Source organism: Xiphophorus maculatus, chromosome 24 (assembly GCF_002775205.1).
Source record: "Xiphophorus maculatus strain JP 163 A chromosome 24, X_maculatus-5.0-male, whole genome shotgun sequence".
Classification (NCBI taxonomy): domain Eukaryota; kingdom Metazoa; phylum Chordata; class Actinopteri; order Cyprinodontiformes; family Poeciliidae; genus Xiphophorus; species Xiphophorus maculatus.
Genome location: NC_036466.1, coordinates 10,014,446 through 10,028,316, shown reverse-complemented (window position 1 = coordinate 10,028,316; position 13,871 = coordinate 10,014,446). Strand labels below are relative to the sequence as shown.

The window sequence follows — 13,871 nt, the reverse complement described above, 5'->3', positions numbered from 1 at the left end:
AACTGCAAGGCGACTTCTTTTTATCTTTTTCTATGGCGCTGCTCCTGCAGGACGCCCCGCCCCGCCCCCCATGACTCCGTGTTTTATTCTGTTTTTAGAGCAGCAGCGTCACATGTTGTTTTTCTCCAGCATCAGAGCAGCCACTGGTCTACGCGCACTGCTCTGCTGTTTTTACCGCAGCGGGCTTTCTTGTCCGCTGTGGAATATAGTAAACGGGTAACCTTTTGCGGTCTTTTCTTTTTTTTTTTTTTTACTGTGAGCCTTTTTTCCTCTTATTCCGGAGAAATGGCAAGTCCTCCGGCGACTGGAGGACACCTGTTATCTAATGGGACGAATGACGTGAAGAAGTGCGGCTACCTGAGGAAGCAGAAACACGGACACAGGCGTTTTTTCGTGCTCCGGGAGCCCACGGAGCGCTGTCCCGCACGGCTGGAGTACTATGAAAGCGAGAAGAAATGGAGAAATAAGTCCGCCGCCAAACGCGTCATAACTTTGGACTCCTGTCTGTGCGTAAACAAACGCGCCGATGCCAAACACAAGCACCTCATCGCCCTCTACACCAAGGACGAATACTTTGCTGTGGCTGCAGAAAACGAGCAGGAGCAGGAGAACTGGTACACCGTTCTGTCTGATTTAATAGCAGAGAGCAAAGTGTTTGACAGCCCTGCTTCCACATCCTCTTTAGTGGGGTTTGAGGAGACCACTTACGGACAGCTTACCCCTGCAACAGCTACCTACAAGGAGGTATGGCAGGTCAACTTGAAATCCAGAGGTTTGGGTCAGATCAAAAACCTCACCGGAGTCTACAGGCTGTGTTTATCCAACCGAAACATCAGCTTCGTCAAGCTGAACTCTGAGACACCAGCTGTCAACCTCCAACTCATGAACATCAGGAGATGTGGCCACTCAGACAGCTTCTTCTTCATAGAGGTGGGCAGATCAGCAGTAACCGGGCCAGGGGAGTTCTGGATGCAGGCGGAGGACTCAGTGGTAGCGCAGAACATCCATGAGACCATCCTGGAGGCAATGAAGTCGATGAAGGAGCTCTCTGAATTCAGACCGAGGAGCAAAAGCCAGTCAGCCAGCACCAACCCCATCTCTGTGCCCACCCGGCGCAACCTCAACAACCTCCCCCCAAGTCAGACCGGGCTGGTGAGGAGATCCAGAACCGACAGCATGGCTGCCACATCCCCAGGGAGGAAGTTCACATCCTGTCGGATAAGGACGGCCAGTGAGGGAGATGGAAGCGTAACCCGGCCAGTGTCCATGTCCATACCAGTGGGTGAGAGTCCTACCAGTCCCAATTCTGGAAATCACCTCATGAGGTCCCACACCCTTAGCAACGGGCGCACCTGCAGGATACTGGAGTCTGCATGCAATCTCCATCACAGTCGTTCAATGCCAATGTCCAACTCTCCTCCTGCTGCCTCCAGTCCCATCAGCTCATCTCCCAGGGGAGGAACAAGGGTCTCAACTCCTGACAAAGCCAGACGTCCTTTCAGCTGCAGCGCCTCCATATCCGGCTCCCTCAGCGACACTGGCTTCCTTCTCTGTGATGATTTCAGCTCCAGCCCAGGTGAACACAAGTTTCTCACTCTGACACGCAGTGACACTCCTGACTCCCTGTCCAGCACACCTCCATCCCGTGACCTGAGCGACCCCTGCGGCTACATGCTAATGGAGGGGGCTAACGGCAGCAGGTCCAGCTGTGGGATCGAGGGTCAGAATTGTGACAAGGCATACAGGAAGCGAACACACTCCCTCACCACACCACGCCAACAGAAGGTGGTGACTCCATTGTCCTCTGCTTCCTTGGATGACTACACTCTAATGAGGATGGCCCATGGGCAAAACTCCCACTCTGCTTCACCCAAAGTATGCTACCCTGAGGATTATGGGGACATAAAAATTGGTTCATCCAGGAGCTCCAGTAGCAACCTTGGTGATGATGGCTACATGCCCATGACGCCAGGTGTAGCACCTCAGTCTGGCAAGACGGATAACTATGTACCCATGAGCCCCATGTGTGTCTCAGCACCAAAGCAGATTGTCAACCCCAGGGTGCATCCCCAGGCAGCTACCAATGGCTACAAGGCCAACTCTCCCTGTAGCAGCTCTCTGGAAGACAGTGGATACATGAGAATGTGGTGTGGCTCCAAATCCTCCATGGACAGTCCTGACAGACACGGCGAATACATGAACATGTCACCTGGAAACCCACCCCCTCTGCAGACCCCTCCTGATTACTACTTAAGCCCTCTCGCTGGGGAACCAGCGTCAATTAAGCCGGCTTACCAGACAGGCTCCCTCACACTGCCTGCAAAACTTCAGTCATCCAAGAATGAAGACAGTGGCCAGTATGTGTTGATGAGCCCACAGAGTTCAAGGCAGAAGATTGGGGAGTCAGACTATTATTCAGTAATGCAGCCATGTGCAGTTCAAACATCACCGCTGAGCCCCTCAGTCCCCTCCCCAGTCAGGCATCATCGAGCAGAGAACCTGTCCTACAGAGGGAGGCTGGGGAGACCTAACAGGCTGTCTCTGGACACCCTGAGGACCCTCCCCAGCATGAATGAGCATCCTCTGCCCTTAGAGCCCCGCAGCCCTGGCGAGTACATCAACATCGACTTCAACTGCAACAGATCTTCCCCACCGTCTGCCGTATTCACAGAGAGCCAGTCTTCCTCTCTGGGGTCCAGCGGCGGGCGCCCGGGACGGTCATCTCTGTCAGACTACATGAACCTGGAGCTGGGCTCGCACTCACCCAAGGGGGCTGACACTCCGGTTGAGCGACTGGCTACCCTGCCTGAGCTGTCCTCATGCCCCTGCTCAGAGGACGATGTTGTGTACCATGTAGAGTGTGAGAAAAGCTCCAGAAGCTTTGTTGATGAGGTGAAAAACGACTATACTGAGATGACATTTGCGATGACTAGCTCACCCCCACAGCTTGTTCCTCAGAACTCAAGGTATGTGATGAATTGTAGTGCTTTTCCAGCATTATTTATGGTCATATTACATCATAACTTACTGGATATGAAGTCATGCAATGATTATGTGAAAGTTATTTCAGTCCAGACTTGAACCTCTTAAATGCTCAGTTTCTGGGGAAGAAAATCAAATCAGCTGTTTAGGAAAATTCAATATGGTTTAAATTGGATAAAGCGTATAGTAAAGGCTTCAAGTTTATGTTCTGAATATATGAGGGAGTTATTAAAATGTTTGTGTATGTTCATGCTATTTTGAACACTGTGTTCCAGCAGCCAGAGCTGCAGGGAGAGAAGGCTATCTCTTGAGGACCAAGGTGTTCCTGAGCGGATTGGGGTCTTCCTGCTTGGAGCAGCAACTTCCCCAACCGTGGACCCAGACCGCTCTGCCAAGGTCATCCGGGCCAATCCACAAGGGCGAAGGCGCCACAGCTCAGAAACCTTCTCCTCCACGGCCACAGTGACGCCGGTCTTTCCTTCATTCGCACGTGGCGACGCAGTGAAGAGGCCGAGCTCGGTGGAGAACATCTCGTCCCGCAGCAGTGAGGGTTCCGATGAGGAGTACGGCAGTCCCGTGGCCCGCCACAGCTCAACCGGCTACTCTAACGGACTGAACTACATTGCCTTGAACCTACTAGAAAACAGGGATGTGGAGAAATGTGGAGACCTGGTTGGCTTTAAACCCACCAGCAGCTGCAAAGGGGGCATCAATGGATTACACAACACACCTTACGTCTGTTTGGGGTTCAAGGAGACTGCAACCACTGCCAAAGGTGAGTAAGGAGGCTGGTCTTTACTCTTTTGATATTTCTTTGTCCTAGTAACAGTTGGGTACCATTGGAGACACCTCCAAGGGTCGATTGATGCCGATCTTGGTAAACTGATGATTATGAGTTGTTTGGGTTTAATTTAGTCTAGTTTTCCTCAAGAGTCAACTGGTGCAAAGTGGGATCAGTTTTATTAGGGACTTTTTAGAGCGTATAGTATGAGTAGGGAATGAATTGACTCAAGGCTTTCCTTTATACCAATTGAAGTGTTTTTATTACTAACAAATGCTACACTAAACAGCTACTACAACTGGTTCTCACATGGTGAAGTGAAAAAAGGCTGAAGGCATTTCCTCTGACTTCAAAGTAGCTCTGTGGATTTCAAACCACATAAGTAGGAGGAAACTCCTGCAGCTTCTCATTGGCTCCGAAGTCTTAACACCGGTTGCGCTTGCTTCCAAAATTTGCCTGTAAAAAAAATGAACACGATGTTGTTGGAACTTCACAAAACAAAAGGGCCGTTTTTAGACCTTCTTTGGATTCTTCCTGCTGCTTCTGCGAGCTCCGGAACTGTGTGTTCCCGTCTTTTCCCTGATGCGTGTGAATGCAACGCAAGGCTGTGGTGAAACGTGACCAGGCTGAGAGCTTGGAAGTAAACAAGCACCATGACAGAGCAGCGCTGCTGCTGCTGCTGCTGCTGCAGATGTCAGGAATTTGCAAGCTAACTGCACAACTCTTTATGTTTATTATTGCAAACATTTTGGCTATTAATTGATCAGAAGAATTGCAGATTCTTGACATGTCATCTCCGGCTGTTGTTTTCCCACTTGGACAGGCATTCGGATGTGTTGACCTCCACAAATGCCCCCTCTCACACCATTCCCACTCTCCTGCGATCAATACTCCATCCTAGAATATCCCTGTGAGCCAACTGCTGGCAGGCAGTGGTAAACAGGTCTGACCCCTGCATCCCAGGGGACCTCGCGCCTGCCTGTGAGCACGTACAGGGTCGAGTTTGGGGGAGGGGGATTGGTGTGTTGAACCCCAACATGAGAGTGGTTGGTCATTATATCACTAAAGGTCATGGTTTGCTTTTCCTGAAAAGTTTCAATGAAAGAGGTCCCTTTTTTTTTTTTTAGAATAGCGTCTTTTATTTCTCCACAAAATGAATTTTGCTTCGTTTTTAGCACATGGTGGAGAAAAATACTGCTTTAGTTCTTCATATTTGCGCAGTCAGTGACGTCGGTAAACAAGGTTGATTGCAGCAAACTCTAGTTATAAGATGCAAACTGAGTTTGAAATCCTTCATTTCTACTCTCTCAAGGTTTAGGAGTTGTTTTTTTCACAACAGTAGCAGCACCGCCCCTCCCCCACTTGTTGTTGCTCACTGCCACTTAACCCAACCAGTAAAATATTCTGCATAAGCACTGAAAATTACAGTGTTGGCAGTATTTTTATTCCACATTATTGCAAAAATAACATAAAAACTAAGAATTGACTGTTTTAAAGCAATAATGTCAAATGTATCAACGCTAGATACAGAATGCATGTGTCATAAAATGATAAATTATGTTTACAAGATGATTTGTAAATGTATATATGTTTGGAAAAGCGTAACATGTCAGTTATGATTCAGAAAAACAAGTAGTCAAGGCAGCTTTTGGTAAAATGGTTGACATGTGTCGCAGCTCCTGTTTCCTTGAGGGTGAAAATATTTTTTACTGCACTCATAAAGCTTGTCCCTGACAAGTGAGAGGGAGGAAGAAAAGAAAGTACATACATGAGGAGTGTTGCACGTACGCATGCAGAGCGGCTCCGTCTCCCTCAGATCTATAGCAGGCTTTTGTTTTTCCAGCGGTTTGCTGCTCGTGGGAGAGGAAGCCAGTAAATTCGTGCATAATGGGCAGGATGGCACGTGCACTCTGCTGCCCTTCTGCCTCATTAGACTGCTGCCAGAAGTAAGACAGGCGGAGAGTTAGGGGGGGATGGAGCTCGGTTTTGGATACAGAGCAGTTGGAGGACGGGTGTTTGTTAAGGCTCTGCTTTGATGAAACTAGTTCTGCTCTGGCCCGATTTTAAGCCTCTGATGACAAGTTGATTGCTTGTCTAGTGGGTGCTCCGTTATGTTGCTACTGGGGCTTTTGGCGCGGAGACTGTTTGATGCAGCCGGACGTCCTGCTGGGCGTTCTGACCCAAAGCCCTGCAGTTTTTTATTCCAACTAAACTCCTTTGCGGATGTGAAATCCAGTTTGGCTGGGTGGCTTACCGGGGCAAGGACCCTAAGCAAATTAGCCGTAACCGAGCGCAGATGGCCACCTCTTAGTCCAATGTTGAGTTTTTACCTGGACGTAAAAACTCCCACCTATTATGTCAACTCAAGACACCTGGCAGTGGGGTCAACAAGGGTTTGTTTGCGCCACTCGACCCATGTGACCTTGTGGCAGTGTTTACTTCTGCTCTCCAATTGACGGCCGTGGCTAGCCGCGGCTCAGTCAGGTGGATGTTCTGTACCAGACCCAGATTAGCGAAGTCAGCCGTCTCCGTTTCCATCTCCACGTCCAGGATAATCTCGATCAGCTGTGGATCATAGCTGCTGGAGTTTGATATATTAATATTTAGAATTTAGCACCAGAGTACGGATGTGATTTTAAAAAAGCGGTAAGACGGCTAGAGTGGCAGATGATCACTTTCCAGAGCATCGAGGTTGAAATAAAAGGGCAGGAGGGGTTAAACAGCTGCCACCCCAGGCTATCTTCACTCGCCATATCAATTTCCACACCTCATGCACATATCGACGCCGCTGCATTGACAGCCCACCATCTGCCGCTGCCACGGGTCGCAGAGAGCGCCCCGTCAACATGGATGGAGTGTGTGTTAGGAATTTGCAAACCAGATTAGAGACATCCACATCCATCTCTTCAAATCCCGCTGACCCACCCCCAACCTCGACGTCATCCACTCGGTGGTAGCGTGAATGATGTCATCGCGGAGAGGATGCTGCACAGAGCGTTTTCACGTATTTCTGAGCTCCAGTACACGCATCGCAGTGTGTGATGCAGATATGTGAAAATATAAAGATTACGGCATGTAAAAAAAAAATAAATTCATATTTTAAATAGTCCAAAATGTTTCTAGGAGAATACTCAGAAATTTTTAGATTAATCTAGAAAAAACAATAACATTTCTGGTTTTAGAAAGTTCTAGAAAAAACAAGGAAATTTCTAGATTAATTTCAGAAATTTTCTGGAAAAACAAGAAAATGTCTGAGTTTAAAAAGTTGAAAAAAGATCTAAAAAAAATTCTGAAGTTTTTAGATTAATTTCAGATTTTTTTTGAATAAACAAGGAAATTTCAGACAAATTTTCAGATTATTTTTAGTCATTTTCAGTCATTCAATCAGCTTTTAGTTCCCCATTCTGGCCAATCAGCTTTTAGTTCCCCTTTCTGGCCAATCAGCTTTTAGTTCCCCGTTCTCGCCAATCAGCTTTTAGTTCCCCATTCTGGCCAATCAGCTTTTAGTTCCCCGTTCTGGCCAATCAGTTTAGGAGACATTCTGTACTAAACCTTCAGCATAACAATAAATTCTTTAACCCCATTAGGTTCATTAACTAAAACAGGAAGTGGTTCAGCACACTGTGTACAACTTGGCTGTGGGTGAAATAAGGCCCTGCCAATTATATAGTAACAGTTTGTTTCATTTTTTTCTGTTTTTAATTTAATTTTTTTTTTAAACTCTTACATCCTAAAACACAAAATTCTGAAAAATAAAACAAAAAACGATGAAATAAATTAACTCAGAAATTTAAAAAAATTATATTTTGTATCTGCAAACTTGTTTAATTTTTGTAGTCCACCTTTAAGCCTCTCTTTTCTTTTTATTTTTTATATTTTTCACAAATATATTTATGCTTTTTTTCTTGTTTCAGACCTAAAATCATTACTTTAGTTGAGGGGAGTTAAATAAAATCATTAATTATATTAAATTTTATTCAATTTTGTTTGTTTTTGTAGAATCAAAATGCAGCAAATGTCATCTTGAGAGTACAGTGAAATGATGTTGTAGGTTAAATGTGCGTATTTTGTCATCTGTGCAAATATTGGCACACATTTTCCCCATCACTTTCCTTTTGGGATGCTTTGCATCGACTTAAAATGAATCAATACAAACAGACCACCTGGTAAATAGTTTATTTACTTACACGGTGCTGTTGGCATGACGACGGCCGGCTCGTGGAGCCACCGGTGGAAATCCAGAAATGCCATGTTACATGATCTATGGAGAACAAACATACGCACGTAGCCCCAAAGGATCTGGTGTCAGAGTTTCCAGGTGGCATGTGTGTGTGTGTGTGTTTTTATGTGTGTGTAGTTTAGAGGTGAGAGGAGGGAGGTGGGCGCTAAACTAGGCCGGGATGTTCCAGACAGAAGCGCTAACTGCGTGGCCAGCGTTCCCCACATTTAGCCGGCCGCGGCTCCAGAGTAGATTACAGCCTCTGCAGGCGGGATTAGATGGCTGAGGGCTGGAGGGGGGATTGATCAGCGAGAGCCGCCGTCGGTCAGCAGCTGGGGAATACGTAACCCAAGGTGTGAGCATGTGCTCGCTGAGTTTCATCATTAAAAACACACGTCGCCTCAGAAATGCAAGATTTTACTTAATGTTAGATAAACAAAATGAAACAAACAGTAATAAATAAATTAATTGCTTAATAAGTTTATAATTTTTCTCTTTTTTTCCTCTCTTTCTACCAAATACTTGACGATAAAACTCTTCAGTCTGGTGATTTGGTCATTTTTGAAGGAGATGTCATAATTTATTTTATTAGTTGCTTTTGTTTTATTTATTTTGCATATTTAAAATGTCTTCCTCTCAAAGTGTTAAATGTTTATTATGATTTAAAATTTATTCATCTTTGAAGATCATATTGCTTGAAAATGATCTCTGAGCTATAATATTATCATTTATCACGATAAGAAGTAAAAATAAATAACCATGTTTTGTTATATTTAGATTAAAAATATCTACAATATGATTTAGATACATATATGTAATGAAAATATAGAGCAAACACCTGGTGAATATTGTTTTTATTTTCATAAAATAAAAGGTTTGTTTGTGTTTTTTTTGTAAAAACTGTTGCCATTTTTTTAAGCGAGGAAAAAGTGGCCGGCAACACGTGGGGGAGGGGCAGCATGTAATCTTTCTATGCTCCATGCAGCAGAATAAGGCAATAAATTTGAAATATCATAAAGACAATTTTACAAAAATGATTTGTTTCCCTTTGCTATTGTAGGAACGGTTCATTATGTGGAAGCAATAAAAAATGATATTGTGTTTTTTCAGCCTGCTGATTGGCAATGTGCAGCATCTCTTCTGTTCCATACAACTAGTAACTCTGGGACTTTTTTTTTTTCACTCTTCCTCCGTCCGCTCAACCTCCTCTCACACGTGACCAAACGCTGCATGAACATCTGCCAAACGCAGAGTTTGTGTCTGAACACTTCATATCACAGATGCTGCTGCTTGTTGCCTGGCCTCCTGCTCAGTATCCATGGCAACAAGGGCAGCAGAGCGACACGAGATCCCCCCCACCCCATCATCGCTCTACATCCCAGGTTATGTAATTATACGAGTGTTGCAGAGAAGCAGCTTTCTTCTCCAACACACACAGATATGTAAAGAGGAAACAGCTGGTGCATTAGCTTTAGTCGGAAAAAAAAATAAAATAAACTCCTTCCCCTCTTATAAATGCACACTTGAAACACTTCCTGTCAGGAGGGATAAATGACAGAGCCACTAATGAAACTTAAAAAAAGGCGTCCAGAACTTCCTGTTCTTGATATTTAACAGAAACGTGATGTTTCTTTCCTTTTGCGGCATGAAAAAACAATCCGTCTCTGTGAATGGGTTCACGCTGTACAGTACGAGAGCAACACTGTGTTCCCTCCACGCTCCTCCTTCGTCTGCTGTCTCAGAGGTCCGCTTAATTGGCGCCAGTGTTTGTGAGAGCAAACCGGGTTGAGACGGGAAAAAACAAGAGTTAGATGTTCTCACGTTGTAATGATGATTCAATCTATAACATTTATTTATGGTTGGTTTGTTTTGATGCAAAGATTTAAGCCAAAAGATGGTTTAAATTTAATGAATAAAGAATATTTTATGATTTGTAAATTTACAGATGAGCCGATCCACTTTTTTCACTTCTGATACAGATATCTGAGGTTTCAAGGTTTCCCCCAGAAAACTTGCTAATTCTGGTGGATAGTTGGCTAGGGCAGTCATTCATCCGTCATTTTTGAGTTTAAAAATGTTTCAATTTGACAGGAATTTTGAAAATATCCCTTGATAATTATGTGTTATTGGAAGATTAATATCTCAACACCAACTATAAAGTCTTAAAAATGAAACATTTTAAAAAGACTTAAGTAAATAAGCAAAGCTTAGCCTGGTGGGGCACAAGTAAAGCCTGGTGGCCCGCCAGGCTTATAATGCACTGGAGGAAACCCTGGGTTTAATATCAGCCGATACCGATCTGATACAAATGTAATGTAAAATTAATAAGGAAGTATGAAGCATAGAAGTAGACTGAATAGATTTGCTACACAGTGTCACCACTATCTGATCTAAAAAACAAAATTTACGACATCGGATCCGATACAGATATTGATATCGGATCGGTGTGTCTCTAATAAATCAGAAACGAGGATGAAAACAATCCTATTAATGTAAACAAGAAAGATGGCAGTAAATCCTCACAACTTGGATTATCTAGAATAACATTTAATTTAATCATGCCCTATTTACACTTAATGCCTATATAAAGAGCAACAGGTGGGGGAGGGCCACTGTAAGTTTAGAAATTGTCATACCTTGATGCTGTTACTAGTATTGTTTTAGTTTCTGTTTATATTTCCTGAATTGTTGATTTTGTTGAAAGTTTCCCACATTTTTCATTAAATTCCTCTTTTTCTCGTCTCTTCCAGACTGAAGGACTTCGCTTGTCCTCGGCTTTGGCGTCTTGACCTGCTGCTCGAAACAAAAACAAGCAAGAAAAACACAAGAAAATAGACATTTTGTTTTGTTTTTGCCCCTTCGTCGGGCTCTGTGACCCGAAAAGACTGTGTGGACCCATCAGCATCACAAGCCGCCTGCTTGCACACACACTTGGGGGAAAAAAGCAGGTCACCATCTATGCATGCAGTGTATCGTTGAAGGCAGTACAGGTGTGTGTGTGTGTGTGTGAGAGAGAGTGTATGTCGGATGTGTGTTGGTACGTCTCGTGTTCCCTGCACTTTGAGAGGCCATTTCTCCTGTGACCTAAATTTTGGCACAAGCACAGAAGCGAAGATAGTCAGACAATAACAAAGCTCTAATGGCACCAAGTTACCGTTTATTTACTTGAGGGTAGATTTAGTGTGCAAGTGTTTGTTTCTGAGAACCGTAAAACCTGCTGCACTCTGCAGGGATGGAACACCAAGGTACACTGAGTACATAAAACAAGAAAGAAAAAAAAAGTATATATTGTAGTACACATTAGACGTTTTATTTATTTTTTGGATGATGAATGTTTGATAAGACCTACCCGATGCCTTAATGTGTATACTGTCCTTAATGTTTCCTATTAAATAAGAGATAAATATTCTATTAGGGTATATTTGTTTAGACCTACATCTCTATATTATTATCTTGTGGAAAGCAAAATGCATAGTTTACCATTAAATATATATTATTTCTTAAATGTACAGAACCAGTTTGGCTGCTTGAGAGCTGATTAAAGTATTTTCTTAACGGATAATTTCACCCATTTTATGTTTTTTGTCCAAATATATTGGACTAGTACAACTATATTTCTAAATGTTTATCCATGTCTTTTTGTGACTTAGCTGAGATCCTCTAATAATAATAACACCAGGCACTATTCCTCAGTCACTTGAGCCTGAAAACCTCACACACTCCTACCTTCAAACCAAAGGCTTGTTGTTCGGGTCGACGCAGGCCTCCCTGCTGTGATATCATTTGACTGTACAACTGTAACACTGAGATGATAACGAAGGGGAAAAGCCAACACAAACTCAACTTTAGATTGGAGGCACAGTTGAGACGGTTCAACCTAAAAGTATTGAAGGAAAAAGTTAGAGTAGCACCATCGTGGCAAGAGAAAACTTTACTATTTAAAGATTTTAAATGTGTAAAAATAATCATAACTCCTAGCTAATGCGTGCTGGTCATCTCCAGTAACTGCTAGTAATCTACAGTAAGGAAACTTGGTTATATTATTTCTGTAAATTACACGTACAACTAGCAGGTCAGTGATTGTTGTTTGGTTTGATCGCCAGAACCACAATCAATGGAAACTGGTAGGAAATTGACATAAATCACTGAAGTATTTAATCAAAATATAGTACAAATGGAAGGCGGCGGTTTGACATACCCAAAAGCCTTTGCTAATATTACCAACTCTTAGCTAGCTGTTGTCAAAAAATATAAAAAATATGAAAATTAAACTGTTTTTTTGCTGGTAAGAAATGAAAGAAAATGGCAACTTGCGTACAAAATCGGATTACAATTAGTGAATAACCTTGAGCCTTTGCTAACATTATCAACTGTTAGCTAACAAAACTCTTGATGTAATAAAATTAGCTTAATATTTTCTTGCTTCTAAACTATCAAATAGTTTAAAAATATATCTAAAGTGAAAACTTTGAGCATATGGATGAATGCTAAGATGTAGCATAAAGCAAACTGCCTCAGTATACTGCTGTACATCCATCACAGCTTTGCTAGCATTAGCTAACGTTAGCTGCTGTAAGCTACTAGGTTGTACTAGTAAATGTGAAAACTGTCTTTAATTGAGTGCCGTATTACATTGCTCCATTTTCATCTAATCACAGAAAAATTCAATATTTCTCCAGTTTTGAATTAAAATGAAATAAATAATGGCAGGAAGTCAAATTAGCAATCCTCCAAAAATGGTTGCTGCGGTATTTGAAAACAGTTTTTATCGCCGTTTATTACGACTGCTGTCTTTTTGAACTCTTCTGTGCCGACACCAACTGGCTTCAAACCCCTTAGATCTACAGTAGATTGTAAAACCTCTACATGTCTGAATGTATCGCTGATTTTTGCGGGGCCATCGCAGATTTCAAATGGTTTAGAAAGTGTTAAATAATATTGGAGCTGTACCAAGCTAACTTATGGTATCTATTTATCTTTAGAGTTTGTACATAGATTGTGTAAATAGAAAAGAGTTTACCTAAAATATTGTATTCTTAGATTTGACCTAGGTTGCAATGCTATTCCTGTGTAAAGACTTTGGCTACAGATTTTTAAAACGGGAGGGTTTGTTTTGGATCTGTACAGTGTATTGTATGCTTTTCTCCCTCACAGTCTGATTATATAAAACAAAAAAAAACTTGGTTTATTTTATTATAGAGATCTATTTGCCTTGTTGACACACTTTACCTAATGGCATATGCAATATTGACATGAATCAAAAATAGTTTACAACTATGGAACCAAATGTAACATTGCATTGATCCTTTTTTTTCCATTAAACTGGAGCTCTTTTTCTCCTTTTGTATATGTTTTTTCTTTCTGCCAAGTGTTTTTCATTGCTGGGAATTTTGTTGACGTGTCTGGAAGCGTTTTTCCCATTTGTGTCTGAACGGATCGTTCTTTACTTGGATTGACTCAGTCTGAATGTGTTGTCTTCCATTGTACATAATTCAATATGCTGTTTATTGTGATGCTCACAAGAGATAAATATGATTTATACATTCTGGTAAAGTATTGCTTTTGTCTGTATTAATTATGGATAGCACCCAACATAAATAAATAATTTAAAGAGTCACAACTTTCTTTTTTTTTGTCTTATCCATCTTGAAAATGTGACTTTCTAATTCTGTGGTATAATAGGTTGGCACTGACTCAAATCACTTCCTGTACACACACAGGATATCCTGTTTCTGTCTCGTAAGGAACTTTTATTTGACGGTGGAGGAACCAGGAAGCTAATCGTGAACAAATGACTTCCTGTCAAAACAGTTTTCCAAGATGGCACAGTTTGGAGTTCAGGAAGAATTCACCTTATGACGATTTTTAAAAAATGAAATATTTTAGCCT

General features: G+C 42.4%; 1 protein-coding gene across 2 annotated transcripts; it reads left to right on the top strand.

Moving 5' to 3' along the window:
- Positions 1–116: 116 nt before the first annotated feature.
- On the top strand, positions 117–13,602 carry LOC102226863 (insulin receptor substrate 2-like). 2 transcript variants are annotated; one of them, XM_005813319.2, is made up of 3 exons: positions 117–2,966; positions 3,261–3,757; positions 10,733–13,602. In XM_005813319.2, the coding sequence occupies exons 1-3, from the start codon at positions 286–288 to the stop codon at positions 10,735–10,737; spliced, it is 3,183 nt and encodes a 1,060-aa protein (XP_005813376.1). In that variant the 5' UTR covers positions 117–285; the 3' UTR covers positions 10,738–13,602. The 2 variants fall into 2 exon arrangements, with proteins under 2 accessions (XP_005813376.1, XP_023185230.1); XM_023329462.1 differs by having other exon boundaries at positions 3,258–3,757.
- Positions 13,603–13,871: the final 269 nt, after the last annotated feature.